General features: G+C 43.6%; 1 protein-coding gene across 4 annotated transcripts in view; it reads left to right on the forward strand.

The window, feature by feature from the left end:
- The window catches only part of PEX5L (peroxisomal biogenesis factor 5 like), a 168,676-nt gene that overhangs the window by 131,844 nt on the left and 17,484 nt on the right, over positions 1-19,348 (forward strand). For all 4 annotated transcript variants that reach the window (XM_074963517.1, XM_074963518.1, XM_074963515.1 and 1 more), the window contains one exon: positions 17,371-17,487. In XM_074963517.1, the coding sequence (XP_074819618.1) occupies positions 17,371-17,487 (117 nt within the window). The remainder of the gene's footprint in view (positions 1-17,370; positions 17,488-19,348) is intronic.

Consider the following 19,348-nt stretch of genomic DNA (forward strand, 5'->3'; position numbering starts at 1 on the left):
CAGCTCCTAGACTGGGGGTCCCCGCGTGCTGCCCCCGCCCTGAACACCAGCTCTGTACTCCCAGCCAATGGGAGTTGGCAGGGGGCAGAGCCTGTGGGCAAGAGTAGCGCATGGAGCCTCCTGGCCCCCCTGCCTAGGACCCAGACCTGCTGGCTGCTTCCGGGGCATGTGCAGCATGGTGCCAGGACAGACAGGCAGCCTGCCTTAGCCCCGTGCTGTGCCGCTGACCGGAAGCCACTCGAGGTAAGCCCACGGCCCAAGCCCCAACCCCCTGCCCCATCCCTGAGTCCCCCCCACAACCCGGAGCACCGTTCTGCACCCCAAATCCTTCATCCCCAGCCACACCCCAGAGCCCGCACCCCCTCCTGCACCCCAACCCCCTGCCTCAGCCCAGAGCTCCATCCCACACCCTGAACCCCTCATCCCACCTCCCCAGCCCAAACTCCCTCCCGGAGCCCGCACCCCACACTTCCTCCTGCACCCCAAAACCCTCATCCCTGGCCCCACCCCAGAGCCAGCACCCCCGACCCAGACCCCTCACCCCTTCCCACACCTCAACTCCTTGCCCCAGCCCAGAGCCCTCTCCCGCACCCTGAACCCCTCATTTCTGGCCCCATCCTGGAGCCCGCACCCCTAGTTAAAGCCCTCCCGCACCCCAACCCCCTTCCCCAGCCCAGTAAAAGTGAGTGAGCGTGAGAGAGAGTGAGCCACTCAGGGAGGGGAAATGTAGTGAGCAGGGTCAGGGCCTCAGGGAAGGGGCAGGGCTAGGGTGTTCAGTTTTGTGCAACTAGAAAGTTGGCCACCCTACCTTCCATCCTTCCAAAAAAATTATCATGGAGATTAAAGAGTTTAAGAATGGGGTGGGGAATTAGAGAGGGCCCAGGTCTGAGGGGTTGCTATCCTCTTTGAAGGAATGGGGGTCAGGGAAGAGATGGGAGTCAGAGAGGGCCCAGGCCTGTGGGATCTCTGACCTTCCTTTTGAGGGGGCTTTGCCGAATGTGCAGCGAGGGGGCTGCTCCTATTCCTGCCTCTCCCAGAGCTTTGACCCCACTACTACACGTACAGGTTCTCGGGCTACTGGGTCACTTCAGGCCCGGCGCAATGATGTCAGTGGTGGCAACAGTTGGATCTGGGCCTTGCTTGGGCAGGCAAGTTGCTTCTCTCACTATCGTTGGCAGTTTCCAAACCTGAGTGACACTGCAACTCCACAGCCAGGTCGCAACGCCACTCACTCAAATTTGGCCTGGCTACCCCTCTGTCATTTTGGGGGCCCTCTCAAAACAGTGGGCCTGCAGCAAATTCCCACCATCAGGCAGCTTTATGTACTTGCAATTTGTTACAATGGCAGTTTTATCGTCCAGTATGATCTATCCCAACTGGCTAACAAAGTGAATCCAGGAAAGTGCAAACATTTACAGCTTGTGAGAAACTTCTCAGAACTGAAAAGCAACACTGAGGCTATGGCATAGCACATTCACTAGTTTACAGTAGGGTCGACATTAGGTCACATGTCATATTGCTTCACAAGCTTCAAGAGAAAATTCAAATTGTGCACCTTGGTATCATTCTGTTTGCATCACAGTGTTACATAAACATGTTCCAGTGCAACATGGTCATGACGAGGCATCAAAAATTAGTAAGTAGTAGCAAAACAATATGACAGTGGAGTACCAATATGTGACATCATAACAGCGTGTGACACTCACGCAGGACGTGGGATCATTGAGAAAATAAGGCTGAGTCTGGAAATATGAAGTCCAGTGGTAACTTTATGCCCTCTCCCACAATTCATAGCCACAAAGGGACTATAATAAAGATTGATGAGAATGACAGAACTGGCGGCTTTAGATTATTTCCCTGGGCTTTAATTCCTTAGTCCCTCTTTTCCCTGACTTCACACTATGCATTCCCAGTTGAGAATGAGTTGGGTATCCATTGGGGAAACTCCCTCATTTAAACAGAATGGGTACAATTTTCAAAAGCACCTAACTAACTCAGGCTCTTAAGTCCAATTTTCAAAAGTGACTTTGGCGCTTAAGAGCTAAGAGCTTGTCTACTCTTAAAATGCTACAGCAGTGCAGCTGCAACACTGCTGTAATGCTTCAGTGTAGCCTACTTATGATGATGGGAGGGGTTCTCACATCAGCATAGATAATCCACCTCCCTGAGAGGCAGTAGATAGGTTGGCAGAACAGTTCCTCCGTCGACCTAGCGCTGTCTACATAGGTACTTAGGTTGGCTTAACTATGTTGTTCAGGGTGTGGGGGAGGGTGGATTTTTTACATCTGAGCAATGTAGCTGGGTCGATGTCATTTTCTAGGTTAAATCATCCCTAAGTCTCAGTGAAAGGTAACGGGATTTAGGCTCCTACAGGCCAGTTTTACAAAGATATTTAGTCACCAAAAGATGCAGATAGGCACCTACTGGGATTTTCAAAAGGACCTGAACAGGTTAGATACCTAAACTGCAGTTGATTTCAATAAGACTTAGGCACCTCACCTGCTTAGGCACTTTTGAAAATCCCATTGGGTGCTTATTTGTATCTCTAGGAGCCTAAATACTTTTGAAAATCTGGCCCTACATGCCTAAATCACTTTTGAAAACGGGAGTTAGGAGCCTAAAATACTTAGGCACTTTTGAAAATTTTACCTAATATTCCCTGTAAATACCTGGTAGGAATCCTATATTTGCCTTTATCTAAATTAATAGCTGTAGGTTTTACTAAAAAGACAGACACCTCCCTTTTTCTTTCAGCAAACTATCAAGCTAAGATGACCTTAGGTAGCTGGAAGTTGCAAGCTTTAGTTATTTCTGTGCCTTTAAAGAAAAAATTCTCATAGTATTATGAAGCAGTAATTTTTTTTAAAAAAAGTAAACCCACTTCATTTTTTTTTTAAGCACTGGTCAAGAAGAATCTTCACAAATCAATTTCATTCTGATTAGCTATTTCTTTAGGCAGAGCAGCAGAGTCAAAATTCGTATCTCAGAGAGCATGAAAGGTTAACAGAGGCAAGTTTAGACATCTGTCAATAAGCAAGCTGCTTTCAGGGTTTTGGGTGGGGTTTTTTTTTTGTTTTTTGTTTTTTTGGTAATTATACATCAGGAAATAGAGAACCTGAGGAATATTTTTGCTGTCAGTTAATTTAACTGTTTCAGTGTTTGTGCGGTTAATTTTTTTTTTTTAATTAACAGCAATAATAATAGCCGCTTAGATGGAATACCATGCATTGTACATGTAAAGAGCCAAATGATAAAATACATACTTCATGATTTTGTGTAACTCCACATAAATGTTCCAAATGGTTTGAGACTGTTAATGTAGTAACACATCACCCATGACATTACTATGAAAGCTTCTGCTCACCTTTCATACAAAGATCTTCCCCAGCATTAATTAACTCTGGCAATGCACTTGTGAGATAGCTGTTGTTTCCCCCATTTCATAGGGTAACAGACAGAAAGGCTAAGTGACTTGTATGAGATCACACAGCAAGTCAGTGGCAGAGACTGGAACTAAGAGCAGGAGTCCTGACGTTAGGGGTGAGAATTTCAAAAGCACTTAGCATTAGCCTTGGGGTATGTCTACACTGCAAAAAGCCAGTGCGTTCTTAGCTCAGGTTAGCTAACCCCCATTAGCAAACTTGGGTTAAAATATCAGTGAAGATGTGGCAACTCAGCTTGAGTTCAACTCCATGCTTGAACTGAAGCTGCTAGTCCAAGTTAAAAGCCAAGTTATCATGTCTTCACTGGTTTCAGAGTAACAGCCGTGTTAGTCTGTATTCGCAAAAAGAAAAGGAGTACTTGTGGCACCTTAGAGACTAAGCATCCGATGAAGTGAGCTGTAGCTCACGAAAGCTTATGCTCAAATAAATTGGTTAGTCTCTAAGGTGCCACAAGTACTCCTTTTCATGTCTTCACTGCTATTTTAACATGAGTTAGCCAACCTGAATTAAGAACACAACTATTTTGGCAATGTAGACATACCCTAACTCTGCTCCCATTGACACCAAAAGGAGCAGAGTTAATTCAATGCTGAGTGCTTTTGAAACCGCTGTAACTAGAACACCTATTAAATATTGATCCACGTCATTAGAGTCGAGTCACTGCCGATGAACAGTGTTTCTCAGGGTTCAGCAGGTCACACAGCAGTTCCCTAAACTGTAATGCGTGGCATAACAATAGTGTGTTGGCTATGTAGCTGTAAACTGGCTAGGGTGCTTTCAGTATAACACAGAGACTGTTTAAAACAATGAATTTAAGCAGATTAGAGTGGTTTTGAACAGCTATAGCTATGAAAAAAAATCTACATTTAGAAAGTATCCACACTATTTGATTCCTGTTGAGCAGCAGATCTTTACATATGCTCAGCAAAGAGTGATTTTGCAATATGGTGTGAATAGCAGCATGGATTTAACATTTCCAGGATGCTGCAGAACTGTTCCAAATACAATTTTCCTCTTCAGAATTAATACAATGCCAGTGGAACTCTCTCATGCTGTAGATCAGTGGTTCTCCGCCAGGCATATGCGAACCTGTGTGAGTACGCAGAGGTCTTCCGGGGGTATATCAACTCATCTAGATATTTAGCTAGTTTTACAACAAGCTACATAAAAAGCACTAGCAAAGTCAGTACAAACTAAAATTTCATACAGACAAAGACTTGTTTATACTGATCTATATACTATACACTGAAATGTAAGTACTGTATTTATATTCCAGTTGATTTATTTTATAATTGTAATGGTAAAACTGAGAATGTAAGCAATTTTTCAGTACTACTGTGCTGGGACACTTTTGTATTTTTATATCTGATTTTAAAGCAAGTAGTTTTTAAGTGAGGTGAAACTTAGGGTATGCAAGATAAATCAGGCTCCTGAAAGGGGTACAGTAGTCTGGAAAGGTTGAGAGCCACTGCTGTAGATATCCAAAGGAGTGCAAGCATCCTTATATAATCCCCTTGACATTTTAATGACTTCAGGCAAGCACCTGTGATGTCATTGTCATTCAGGTGAAAAAGTGCTTGGTACATTTCTTCACCCTCAGTAATAGGAGTCTGCCAGTGATATTAACAACAGTCAGATCTATTGCAGTGTCATGGCCAGCTTCCCAGACACGCAGTACTGATGAAATGAGCCTGGGCCATATATTTGGTATTGCCATGCCCCACTTGCCCTGAAACATTGTTTCTTTGTAAAGGATCAAGCAAGGGGAACTCACAACAAAATAAATATGTCTCCTTTAAGAAGGTCTCTGGGAAAGAGCAGTCTTCAACTTCCTAAGGGCCTTACCTCAGGGCCCCAGTTCAGAGCTCCCAAAATTTAGGGTCAGCAAATAAAGCCTCTGAACCCAGTCAGGCTAGTCCCCTGGAGCCTGAGAGAGACCGCAGTTTGCCTGGCTTCTAGGGCCCTCACTCCTGTTAAGCTCCCTCTTCCTGTTGAAACAGCCCTGCCCCGGGGCAGGCTGGGGGATCCTTGAGTACACAGGAGCTTACTTCAGCTGCCAGCAGTAGACTGCTCCTTCAAGAGGTAGTGTACCCTGCCTCACACTTCTTCTCATGCACCCATTTACTGGCACCATAGCAGGCCTGGGGACTTATCTGTTTGTCTGATAATTTTCCCCACAGAGCCCTCCACACACTGGGACACCCATTCCCCTTAACGTCAGCAGAGATCCCAAAGTTCTCTCACAGGCAAGAGTGGATTCTGTGCGGGTCACAATGCTGATACTGCCAACACCATATAACATGCCTATTCCCCCAGTACTCCAGCCTGGCTCCCTGTGAAACTCGCGGGGTATCCATGGAGTTTTTCAGGGCAAAGTGGGTAGCATGGTGCACTTCTGCACCCCTTCGTCCTAGATACCCCCAAGCTGACTTCCCTCTGTGAGCAGCATAAGAATCCCAAAAGCTCCATTATTTTTCAGTTTCCCTAGAAACACAGAAGCAGCAAGAAAAAGAAAGGGAGAAATATTAGCAAATATCTGCAGTGGCCAGAGATGGGACACTAGATGGGAAGGATTTATTACACAGAATTCTTTCCCGGGGTCTGGCTGGTGGGTCTTGCCAACATGGTCATCAATTGCCATATTTGGGGTTGGGAAGGAATTTTCTCCCAGGTCAGATTGACAGAGAGCCTGGGCATTTTTTACCTTCCTCTGCAGCATGGGGCACGGGTCACTTGCCGGTTTGAACTAGAGTAAGTGGTGGATTCTTTGTAACTTGACGTCTTTAAATCAAGATTTGAGATCTTCAGTAATTTAGCCAGAGGTTAGGGACCTATTACAGAAGTGGGTCAGTGAGTTCTAAGGCCTGTGATGTACAGGTCAGGCTAGATTATCATGATGGCCCATTAAAATCTATGAAACTAACAGGGTTAATGTCAGTACCATATGTATCATACAGAATCTGTTAATATCTGAAATACATTAGCTGGTGTTATGTATGGCACAGACAGCTGCAGCGGCACAGGAGCTAGCAAACAGAGCTGTAAACAGGGGAGTTTGAGTGGGAGTTTGTCTTGTGGTGCTTGTTCGGGGTTTTTTGTTTGTTTGTTTGTTTTTCTCTGTGGGTGGTGGTGTTTTGGGTGTGGTTTGTGTTTCCCAGATTAACAGGATTTAGGTGGGAAGGCTATGACAGATACAGAGACAGCAGTGGGAGTGACCCATGTAGCGGAAGACACAATGAAGATGACTGGATGTGGAAGCTGTGGTATGTACATGATCCTGGAGGCGGCACCTGGTAAGAGTTTTGTCTGTATGAAATGCCGTCTGATAGAGCTGATGGAGGAAAAGATCCGAGGTTTGGAGATGCAGGTGGAAAGTCTGGTTGAGTTTAGGAAGGGGTTTGAGCAGATTATGGAGCAAAGACATGAGGTATTTGAAGGGAAAAGCTCAGACTTGCAGATGGAAGCAGGACTGGGGAATTCTGAGGAGAGACTGGGTGAGAAAAGTGGTCAGTGGAAGCATGTGACTAAAAGAACCAGGCAGAGGAAAAGACGGGCTAGTGAAGGCGAAATAGAGATCAAGAATAGGTTTGCAGAGTTGGAAAATGAAGAAGGAGCTCAGCAGGTAGTCACTGAAGGTGGAAGGGCAAGGAAGAAGAGAAGAGCAGTTAGTCTTATAGGAAAAGGGGAAGAGTTAATGGACACTACACCAAATATGAGCCCCAGGAGGATACAGGATGGGTTAAAGAGGATTACAAGGGAGAATAGGAATGGAAAGAACTTGCAGCCGGAAGGAACAGGGGATAGACTGGAGAATAGCACCGTCACCAGGAAAAGGCAGGTCTATGTGATTGGGGACTCTTTACTGAGAGGAATAGATAGGCCTGTAACCAGAGCTGATCCAGAGAATAGGAGGGCGTGCTGTCTTCCAGGTGCTAAGATACGGAATGCAGACCTGAGGTTGAAAAGGATTCTAAAGGGAGCAGGAAAGAATCCCCTAATTATCCTTCATGTGGGAACAAATGATATGGCTAGATTCTCGCTGGAAAGTATTAAGGGAGACTATGCTAGGCTGGGGAAGACGCTTAAGGAAATCGAGGCTCAGGTTGTCTTTAGTGGGATTCTGCCTGTTCCTAGAGAAGGGCAACAAAGGTGTGACAAGATTATGACTACCAACAGATGGCTTAGGCAGTGGTGCTATAAGGAGGGCTTTGGGATGTATGGCCACTGGGAGGCATTCATAGACAGAGGACAATTCTCTCGGGATGGACTTCATCTGAGTAGGGAAGGAAATAGACTTCTAGGATGGAGGCTGGCACAACTGATTAAGAGAGCTTTAAACTAGGAATCTGGGGGAGATGGTTGGGAGATGTCCAGGTAATCTCCACGCCGGATTTTAGCATTGAGAGGAAAGAAAACGAAGTAAGAGAGGATACAGCCGTGGGTAGGAGGAAGGGCAGTGTAGATACCAGTCTAATAGGTTATACTGGCTGTAGAATGACCGTGCCTAATAGGGTACAGAATGTGAGTGAGGCCAAACAGCAAAAATTAAGATGTTTGTACACCAATGCGAGGAGCCTAGGTAACAAAATGGAGGAACTAGAGCTACTGGTGCAGGAAGTGAAACCAGATATTATAGAGATAACAGAAACATGGTGGAATAGTAGTCATGACTGGACTACAGGTATTGAAGGGTATGTGCTGTTTAGGAAAGACCGAAATAAAGGTAAAGGTGGTGGAGTAGCATTGTATATCAATGATGAGGTAGAATGTAAAGAAATAAGAAGCGATGAAATGGATAAGACTGAGTCCGTCTGGGCAAAAATCACATTGGGGAAGAAAACTATTAGAGTCTCCCTTGGGATAGTGCTTGGGGTGTGCTATAGACCGCCGGGATCTCATTTGGATATGGATAGAGCCCTCTTTAATGTTTTTAATAAAGTAAATACTAATGGAAACTGTGTGATCATGGGAGACTTTAACTTCCCAGATATAGACTGGAGGATGAGTGTTAGTAATAATAATAGGGCTCAGATTTTCCTAGATGTGATAGCTGATGGATTCCTTCATCAAGTAGTTGCTGAACCGACTAGAGGGGATGCCATTTTAGATTTGGTTTTGGTGAGTAGTGAGGACCTCATAGAAGAAATGGTTGTAGGGGATAATCTTGGCTCAAGTGATCATGAGCTAATTCAGTTCAAACTGAATGGAAGGATTAACAAAAATAAATCTGCAACTAGGGTTTTTGATTTCAAAAGGGCTGACTTTCAAAAATTAAGGAAATTAGTTAGGGAAGTGGATTGGACTGAAGAATTTATGGATCTAAAGGTAGAGGAGGCCTGGGATTATTTTAAATCAAAGCTGCAGAAGCTATCGGAAGCCTGCATCCCAAGAGAGGGGAAAAAATTCATAGGCAGGAGTTGTAGACCAAGCTAGATGAGCAAGCATCTCAGAGAGGTGATTAAGAAAAAGCAGAAAGCATACAGGGAGTGGAAGAAGGGAGGGATCAGCAATGAAAGCTACCTTATTGAGGTCAGAACATGTAGGGATAAAGTGAGACAGGCTAAAGGTCAAGTAGAGTTGGACCTTGCAAAGGGAATTAAAACCAATAGTAAAAGGTTCTATAGCCATATAAATAAGAAGAAAATAAAGAAAGAAGAAGTGGGACCGCTAAACACTGAGGATGGAGTGGAAGTCAAGGATAATCTAGGCATGGCCCAATATCTAAACAAATACTTTGCCTCAGTCTTTAATAAGACTAAAGAGGCTCTTAGGGATAATGGTAGCATGACAAATGGGAATGAGGATATGGAGGTAGATATTACCATATTTGAGGTAGAAGCGAAACTCAAACAGCTTAATAGGACTAAATCGGGGGGCCCAGATAATCTTCATCTAAGAATATTAAAGGAATTGGCACATGAAATTGCAAGCCCATTAGCAAGAATTTTTAATGAAGCTGTAAACTCAGGGGTTGTACCGTACGATTGGAGAATTGCTAACATAGTTCCTATTTTTAAGAAAGGGAAGAAAAGTGATCCAGGTAATTATAGGCCTGTTAGTTTGACATCTGTAGTATGCAAGGTCTTGGAAAAAAATTTGAAGGAGAAGGTAGTTAAGGACATTGAAGTCAATGGTAAATGGGACAAAATACAACATGGTTTTACAAAAGGTAGATCGTGCCAAACCAACCTGATCTCCTTCTTTGAGAAAAGAAAAAAGAAAAGGAGTACTTGTGGCACCTTAGAGACTAACCAGTTTATTTGAGCATGAGCTTTCGTGAGCTACAGCTCACTTCATCGGATGCATAGCATATCGTGGAAACTGCAGAAGACATTATATACACACAGAGACCATGAAACAAAACGGCTGTTACTCTGAAACCTGTTCTTTGAGAAAGTAACAGATTTTTTAGACAAAGGAAACGCAGTGGATCTAATTTACCTAGATTTCAGTAAGGCATTTGATACCGTGCCACATGGGGAATTATTAGTTAAATTGGATAAGATGGGGATCAATAGGAAAATTGAAAGATGGATAAGGAATTGGTTAAAGGGGAGACTACAACGGGTCCTACTGAAAGGTGAACTGTCAGGCTGGAGGGAGGTTACCAGTGGAGTTCCTCAAGGATCGGTTTTGGGACCAATCTTATTTAATCTTTTTATTACTGACCTCAGCACAAAAAGTGGGAGTGTGCTAATAAAGTTTGCGGATGATACAAAGCTGGGAGGTATTGCCAATTTAGAGAAGGACAGGGATATCCTACAGGAGGATCTGGATGACCTTGTAAACTGGAGTAATAGTAATAGGATGAAATTTAATAGTGAGAAGTGTAAGGTCATGCATTTAGGGATTAATAACAAGAATTTTAGTTATAAGCTAGGGATGCATCAATTAGAAATAACGGAGGAGGAAAAGGACCTTGGGGTATTCGTTGATCATAGGATGACTGTGAGCCGCCAATGTGATGTGGCCGTGAAAAAAGCTAATGCGGTCTTGGGATGCATCAGGAGAGGTATTTCCAGTAGGGATAAGGAGGTTTTAGTACCGTTATACAAGGCACTGGTGAGACCTCACCTGGAATACTGTGTGCAGTTCTGGTCTCCCATGTTTAAGAAGGATGAATTCAAACTGGAACAGGTACAGAGAAGGGCTACTAGGATGATCCGAGGAATGGAAAACTTGTCTTATGAAAGGAGACTCAAGGAGCTTGGCTTGTTTAGCCTAACTAAAAGAAGGTTGAGGGGAGATATGATTGCTCTCTATAAATATATCAGAGGGATAAATACCAGAGAGGGAGAGGAATTATTTAAGCTCAGTACCCCAATGTGGACACAAGAACAAATGGATATAAACTGGCCACTAGGAAATTTAGACTAGAAATTAGACGAAGGTTTCTAACCATCAGAGGAGTGAAGTTTTGGAATAGCCTTTCAAGGGAAGCAGTGGGGGCAAAAGATCTATCTGGCTTTAAGATTTAACTCGATAAGTTTATGGAGGAGATGGTATGATGGGATAATATGGTTTTGGTAATTAAATATTCATGGTAAATAGGCCCAGTGGCCTGTGATGGGATATTAGATGGGTTGGGATCTGAGTTACCCAGGAAAGAATTTTCTGTAGTATCTGGCTGATGAATCTTGCCCATATGCTCAGGGTTTAGCAGATCGCCATATTTGGGGTCGGGAAGGAATTTTCCTCCAGGGCAGATTGGAAGAGGCCCTGGAGGTTTTTCGCCTTCCTCTGTAGCATGGGGCATGGGTCACTTGCTGGAGTATTCTCTGCTCCTTGAAGTCTTTAAACTGCGATTTGAGGACTTCAATAGCACAGATATAGGTGTGAGGTTTTTTGCAGGAGTGGGTCGGTGAAATTCTGTGGCCTGCGTTGTGCAGGAGGTCAGACTAGATGATCATAATGGTCCCTTCTGACCTAAATATCTATGAATCTATGAATCTATGTAATCTTTAAAAATATTCTACACTTTCTATTCATCCAAGGCTTTCAAAATACATTACAAAAAACAATTAATTATCAAAACTCTTGGGAGGTAAAGCAGGGATACATAGGGATCACTTTACCTACCTCTAAATTGCAGCTGGCTCTGGAGTGGAGCATTAATATCCCATAACAATACTACAAAGGATAAATAAATTATGCCATATTTCATGTCAATATGTGAACTTCATTGGGAGTTACAAACATGTAAAGAGAGCAGAATTTGGCCCATTGACTTAGATTTTAAAAATACAGTATCTTTGCTAATAATATGCAGAGAAGAAAGACAAGTGGATTTTTAATATGTTTTTTCCCCCAATCATTGGGTCATATGAATGATTTTGCAAGAAATAATACTAAAAGCAGAAATTCACAGCTATAAATACTGAAGATCAACATTTGTCACTGGTACCCTAAATTACTTGTTGTTCAAATGACATCTTGTATAATGGCTATATTAAAATTTACCTATATAAAGGAAATTTTTACACAACCCCTGAATTAAACTCAGAATTCTTACCAAAAGAGGTATGTGTCTTCTCGCTCCTAGAGTGGATGACACACATGGGTATCCTGATTCACAAGGAAATATGGCATGTACCATCAATGACCAGTAATTGCACAGTTCAGACAGGTCTGAAGCTGTTGCTTACAATTATAGAGAAAAATACCAGATATTGGCATCCAGATACTGCAGTGACGGGCCCATGAGAAATGCCTTGTTAGCCCTCTAGATAGTGCATGTAACTATAGGCTATATAAACAGTCCTGTAACTTGTAACAATCACTTGTCTATGAGCACAAGCCTTCCTATCCCTTTATATCTAGTGTCAAATACTTGCACTGCTGACTCAACCTGGATTTAGTCTGCACTTTCCTCTGTAACTAAACTCCTTTGAGAAGAAGTGTTGTTGCAAGTCACATTAGTACAGATGAGTTTTGGCCAGACTCAGCACTTTGCTCACAATACCTCTGTGCATATCAGGAGCGTATGTAGGGATGAGCCTTGCAGTCCTTTCAAGACCATCAGTACCTCTCTCCTCAAATACTCCTATCAAACTCATTGAGATTATTTACACTAACACCTTACTGCCAAAGCAAACTCAGGTACTGAGCACTTAGTAATTTCAGTGCAATGAAGATTTGGCCATCCAGTGAATTTTTCCAGCAAAAGGAACTGGAGCATATCTCCAAAGGCTTAGAGATGCACTCTTCTTTGGGATTGTCCCCATTTTCTCCTAGCACATGGATAGTGAGAATGTGGCACTTTAACTTGGAGTCTCTTTTTTTCTGCTGAGGTGCTTGCATTTCTCAGCATGATTTGTGGCAACCACAGTCATTGCTTCACTCTGTTTATTACATCCACTAAATCTCAGTCTCATTTCAGACTCTTAATGCGCTTGTTCTGTAGTTGCCTCTTTTCCTTTCCTTTGAACTTCTCACTATTCTCATTGCTGTAATATTTAACCAGCTACTGCAGGTCTTTCTCTGATGCAGCATGTGATGCAATGTTAGGATTTCTCTGCCTGTGTCAAGGTTCCTTCCCCACTCTAGGGACAGATGTGGGGACTGCATGAAAAACCCCCTAAGCTTATTTTTACCAGCTTAGGTTAAAACTTACCCAAGGTACAAACTATTTTACCTTTTGCCCCTGAACTTTATTGCTGCCACCACCAAGCGTCTAACAAATATATAACAGGGAAAGAGCCCGCTTGGAAAGTCTTCCCCCCCCCCAAATCCTCCCAAACCCTACATCCCCTTTCCTGGGGAAGGCTTGATAAAAATCCTCACCGATTTGCATAGGTGAACACAGACTCAAACCCTTGGATCTTAAGAACAATGAAAAAGCAATCAGGTTCTTAAAAGAAGAATTTTAGTTGAAGAAAAAGTAAAAGAATCACCTCTGTAAAATCAGGATGGTAAATACCTTACAGGGTAATCATATTCAAAACATAGAGAATCCCTCTAGGCAAAACCTTAAGTTACAAAAAGACACAGAAACAGGAATATACATTCCATTCAGCACAACTTATTTTATCAGCCATTTAAACAAAACAGAATCTAACGCATATCTAACTAGATTGCTTATTAGCCCTTTACAGGAGTTCTGACCTGCATTCCTGCTCTGGTCCTGGCAAAAGCAACACACAGACCAACAGAACCCTTTGTTTCCCCCCCTCCAGCTTTGAAAGCATCTTGTCTCCTCATTGGTCATTTTGGTCAGGTGCCAGCGAGGATATCTTAGCTTCTTAACCCTTTATAGGTGAAAGGGTTTTTCCTCTGGCCAGGAGGTATTTAAAGGTGGTTAGCCTTCTCTTTATATTTATGACAGCCTGTATCACACAGCCTCATTTACATTATTCCACCTGAGTGAACATCCTGACTCTAAGGGTATGTCTACAATGCAAAACAAAACACCCCGCCCCCCAAAAACAACCCCACAGCCGCATATGTCAGAGCCTGCATCAACTGACTTAGGCTTGTGGGCAGGGGTGAAAGTAACTTAAAGGACTTACCAGTATGCCGGAGTCCTGAGCGGGGGCGGGGGCTCAACTGGAAGAGGCGTGGCCTCAACCGGAAGAGGTGGGGCCTTTAAATCAAGATTTAAAGGCCCCAGCTCACCCTGGAGCTACTAGCTGCAGAGGCAGCTGGGAGCTCCGGCAGCAATCTAAAGGGCCTGGGGCTTCCCGCAGCGCCAGAGACCTGGGCCCTTTTAATCACCGCCGAAGCGCTGCCGCTGCCCGGGGTAGCAGCGGCAGGGCTCCGGTGGTGATTTAAAGGGCCCGGGGCTCCCCACAGTGGCAGGTGCACCAGGCCCTTTAAATCCCTGCCCGAGCCCAGCTGCCAGAGCCCTGCGGTGATTTAAAGAGCCACTCGAGCCCCGCTGTCGGAGCTCCGGCGGTGATTTAAAGGGCTGGGGCTCCCCACAGCAGCTAGAGCCCCGGCCCTTTAAATTACTGCCAGGGAAGCGGTCCAGTACAGCAGCCGGTACGCCGTACCGGACTGGCTTACTTTCACGTCTGCTTGCGGGGCTCTCACTACCAGGCTAAAAATAGCTGTGCAGACATTCCTGCTCAGGCTGGAGCCTAGGCTCAGAGACACCCCATTTCTCCCCCTTGCTGGGTTTCAGAGCCTGGGCTCCAGCTCAAATGGGAACATCTACACTATTGTTAGCCCCATACAGCAAGTTTGAGTCAGTTGACCCAGGCTCTGAGACTCATTGCCACAGGTTTTTATTTGCAGTGCGGACGTATCTAAGCTTTCTACCTCCGCCTCTATGAATTTGAGAATTGATGCTCAATACACCAAAAGTCATGCGATACTTACCATCTTCTGAGCGATTTTGTCTGCATTCTTTAGCATCCTATGTTGGTTTTTTGGACAGGACAAACTTTACTGCATTCATTTTATGTAACAATTTGCTTCTGTTGCCAACAAGATGCAGCCTAAGCTACAGCAAGTCCTGCATCACCGAGAACATATGCTACCTATGAGATAAGGGTTTCATGTTAGAGGAACACACCTATGAGAGATGAAATTTAGTTACATAAGGGTCCAAACCTGCCATCCTCATTCACTCCAAGTAGTGGGATTATTCATGGAGAGAAGTACTGCTCAGTGTGAGAGAGTGGCAGAATCAGATCTGCGACGGAAAGGAACTGAATGTTTATTATGTATTTGAAATTACATCAATGGCCACAGAGATTGGGGCGGGTGATGTGGGAATTTTATAAATCTAAATTAAATAAAATATATCTCCTTATCCTAAGAGTTAAGGTCAAAATTGTGTCTGAATAGAATCCATCTACCACAAGGGAAAATATATTATGCCTTCTCGCCAGATTTCACCTCTTTACAAAGAACAAAGCAATGGTTCAGATCCTCGGCTACAACCATAAAGTGCACTCCATAGCTCAGGATGGGAGCTGCAAACGTAGCTTTTGTGTTTTCCCAACCCTGGCCCTACTGCAAAACAAGATGATCCCCTGGCATAATTTAGAGCAGGCTGAGGGCTGCTGCAAATTACACCCACTGCTAATGACCACAAGAGGCCAGTACTACAACCAGAGATAACTGGGGCATAGCACCATCCAGTCCATGCCCCCTATTCCCAGACATGCCTCCTCAGGGAGGATGGGCTGCAGAGGATCTTCAATGCTGGTTCTACACCATGATCCTCCCATGATAAGGTATGATGTCTCCATGTCCAAATTCTGCTGGGAATATGGTACAAAACCTCTGCCTCGCTCCCATGGAGCTAGGCCTATGTGTTAGAAAGTCTGCAAATGAACAGCTGACACATCCAGCCACTTCCTCACAGCCATATAATCACTGATCATGCGTAATCACCCCAACTGGCTTGCACTGCCCACTCAACGTTAACTCCCAAGCTCCCCATGGCAGTGGGAGCTAGGGTCAGGCATGGACCGTATTCATCTGCTTGATATGTGGTGGAGTGAAAGGAAACCCATGTATGGCTAAGCCACTACAAATTTAAATGAATAAATTAACATTTATAAACACACGAGCGCTTGAGTAGCTCACCTACAGAGCCTGGTAGCTTCCCAAAACTTTGGAGCTAAACATGCTCATTGCCTCCACTGAGCTCCCAGTACCTAAGTTCTCCAGGGTAGTGGGAGTGAAGAGGCAGGCAATGATTATACAGCTCCTTAAAGTTTTGGGGGGGTATCCTGAAACTCTGGGTCTTAGCCACGCCAAGGAAGTGTTTATGCCTTAAAAAATTGTAAGGGCTGATGGTGAATCTAATTTCCAAATTTAAATTAGTAAGTAGCTAAGAATTTTAAGCATTCTAAGTGCTGATGGATTATCACCAGAGCTGCAACTGATGAGTTAGTGCTATAAACACCTGTTTATGACTCAACTATTTTTATTTTAATCAAGAAGCAATATGGCAAGCAGAGCAACAGACAAGAAACATGTCCTGAATATAATAATCTTGAGTTTATGTAGCATCTGATATCATCTCTCCAAAGCTCCCACCACTGCCACTGCACTGAGCTTGATTGTATGGGCTTTCTTAGGGATGAAGTGATAAGACCCCGATTTTTTTCCCTACAGAAACATGGCATAATTCACCAGTCTATCATACACACTATTGTGACTTTAGATTTAAAGGGATAATGTCAAGTAGTTCAGAGTCAAAAATATGACCTCCCTTAAAATTCTTATCTGCTGGTAATCTCTGGTTTGGTTTTACACTGGACACTGATTTAGCAGTGTCCTTTAGATACTGTGAGCTAGTTTCTAACACTAGATGCATGGAAGTCAATCTCAGATAAGAACCTTAACTGAAGGATTTTCTTAACAACATTTTAATTCTTTCAGTTGATAACCTCACTGCACTTAGACAAACATTAAGATTCACAACCCTGCTCTGAGGTAGGCAAGGATTAAAAAGCTCAGAATATCAGGATTTAGACTAGACAGACAAGGGGGAGATAGTAACTTTTATTGGACCAGCATCTGTTGGTGAAAGAGACAAGCTTTCCAGCTCCACCGAACTCTTCTTCTTTAGAGATGAAAATCTGTGATTTACCTAAAATCATACAGTAAATTAGGGGAAGAGCTCCTAGTCCTGGGTGCTAACAGCTAGATCATACTTCTAAAATGTCACTGAAACTTGAAACTAAGGAGGTCACGGGAGTCTTGCCTAATCCAAACAGGGTTTTTACACCAAACGGGCCTCAAGATGTTCCGAAAACATGAGGTACTCCTCATGTCTGTCATTGTTGCCTTTCACCTTTTGTCACTTAAACTTACAACCTTGAAAATGTAACACCAACTGAAGTCATTTGAAGATGATCCTGTATACACATTTGCATTTTTGGAGGATCAAAAGCAGGTGGCATTTTCTTAGAAAGTTTCTTTAATTTCTCTCTCTCTCTTCCCCTTGCCCCTTTTCTTTTTTTCCTAGTCAGACACAGAGTTTTGGGATAAGATGCAAGCTGAATGGGAAGAAATGGCTCAGAGAAGCTGGATTTCAGAGAACCAGGAAGCACGTGGCCAAGTAACTGTCTCGACCAGTGAGAAGGTAACCTCAATAACCTGCTAACACAGCACATCCTTTCTGTGCAGGTTTTAGAGTCACTCTCCTCAGTGTCTATAAGAGGAAAACAAGGAAATGCCTCCCCACAACTACACGCTACCTGCCACTAAGGCGAGAATTTCTCAAGAGGTCAGCTCCCATGTAAGCACCTAAGTAAAGGTCACATTTTCACAAGAGCTCAGCACTTCGAGAGCATGTTGGGATCTGAACTCTTTGGAAAATCTGGCTGTACGTGTCACAATAGGAGCTGTGAGGTGCTGAGCACTTTTGAAATCAGGCCCTAAATCAAGTGTGTTGGGCATTTGAAAATCTGGCCCTATGTGTTCAAAAACTTCCCATCCTAGGAATGAATTTCTCTCTCCCCACTCCCCATCTCCTTTATGTATTTTTCTTTGATTTATATTCTCATTTGCTACACATATTAAAACACTCTTTACCTTGCATTGGCAGGAAGGTGGATTGGACAACCCTAAAATTCTGATCCCTAGGATTTATGACTCAGTTTCTATAGTCCTTATTCAGGCATTCATTTCTCTCCCTCAAAGCACATTGCCTGAGAGCACATCCACTCCAGGCAGAGATGACCAGGCTTCATTGGCTGACACAAACTGCGTTGCAGTCACAGAGTAAGGCAAACCCTGTTTCAAACCTAAAACAAGCTCAAGTGCTTGCAATATTGAGCTGCGCCTTGGGTGTTCATTGAAGGTTTCAGGCTATGTCATAAGTGCAAGCACTGAACCGACATGGAGTTGAAAGCACTGGGGGAGGCTAGTCCATGCAAGACATGCTCTTTTTGCCAAAGTTTGATATATTTGGTGCACACTGGGACCAATCCTGCTCCCATTGAAATGGATGGGGTCTACTGTGTAGGAAGTAATTATCTCCTAAAGTATAATACTTTTGTGAGGGGTTCCCTCTGGGAGCCTCTTCCTCAATGTGAAGAGGACAATGCACACTTGTGATAAGCCAAGATTTTCCCCAAGCACTCCAGTCAAAGCTCACTGGTTTGGATTAAAACATAAAATTAATTTTATTAACTACAAAAGATAGATTTTAAGTGATAGCAAACAGATCGAAGCAGATTACCTCATAAATAAATAAAACGCAAACTAAGCCTAAGATACTAGAATGATAGGATATGAACTAGCGAATTCTCACCCTGAGTGATAAACAGGCTGTCAGATTCTTAAGGCGCAAGCTGTCTTTCCTTTGCAGCTTGGGTTTCCCAGGTTTTCATACACAGGCTAGAAACCCCTTTAGCCTGGGACTATCACTTCCCCCAGTTCAGTCTTTGTTCCTCAGGTGTTCCAGGTGTGTTGTTTTAGGGAGAGTGAGGTACCATCAGGATGTCATTTCCCCCTTTTATATCTTCTTCCCACTTCCTGGAAAGCTCTTTTGCTGTGACCTGAGTCAAACAGTTCCCATTGGGTAGTGCTATCTCTGAAAGGTTTCTATTATATACAGTTCCTGGGGAAATCTTTGTGCTTGTGTGCATTTCCTCAATAAGCCATTAACATTGTTTGGACATTTTACTGTTGTACCCGAAAGGCTGCTTGTGGGTGTTTTCAACCTCACAACATGTTTCAATAACACATACCTAGCCAAACTGCATAACTTCACATATGATAGCACATACAATCCAACAAAATATTAATGTCTAGCAGATCAAGACTTTTAGAATGATACCTCAAAAGGCATATTTTGTGCAAAACATATCCTAATTATATGGCAGTGGTGAATAAGGGGGTGCCAGGGTGTCACAACTTTCTTGGAAACTAGGGTAAATATAAAGGGCCAGTAACAAGTGCCCCAGTCTGTTGGATCTGAACCACACAGTTTTACATTT

Source organism: Natator depressus, chromosome 9 (assembly GCF_965152275.1).
Source record: "Natator depressus isolate rNatDep1 chromosome 9, rNatDep2.hap1, whole genome shotgun sequence".
In the NCBI taxonomy this organism is placed as follows: domain Eukaryota; kingdom Metazoa; phylum Chordata; order Testudines; family Cheloniidae; genus Natator; species Natator depressus.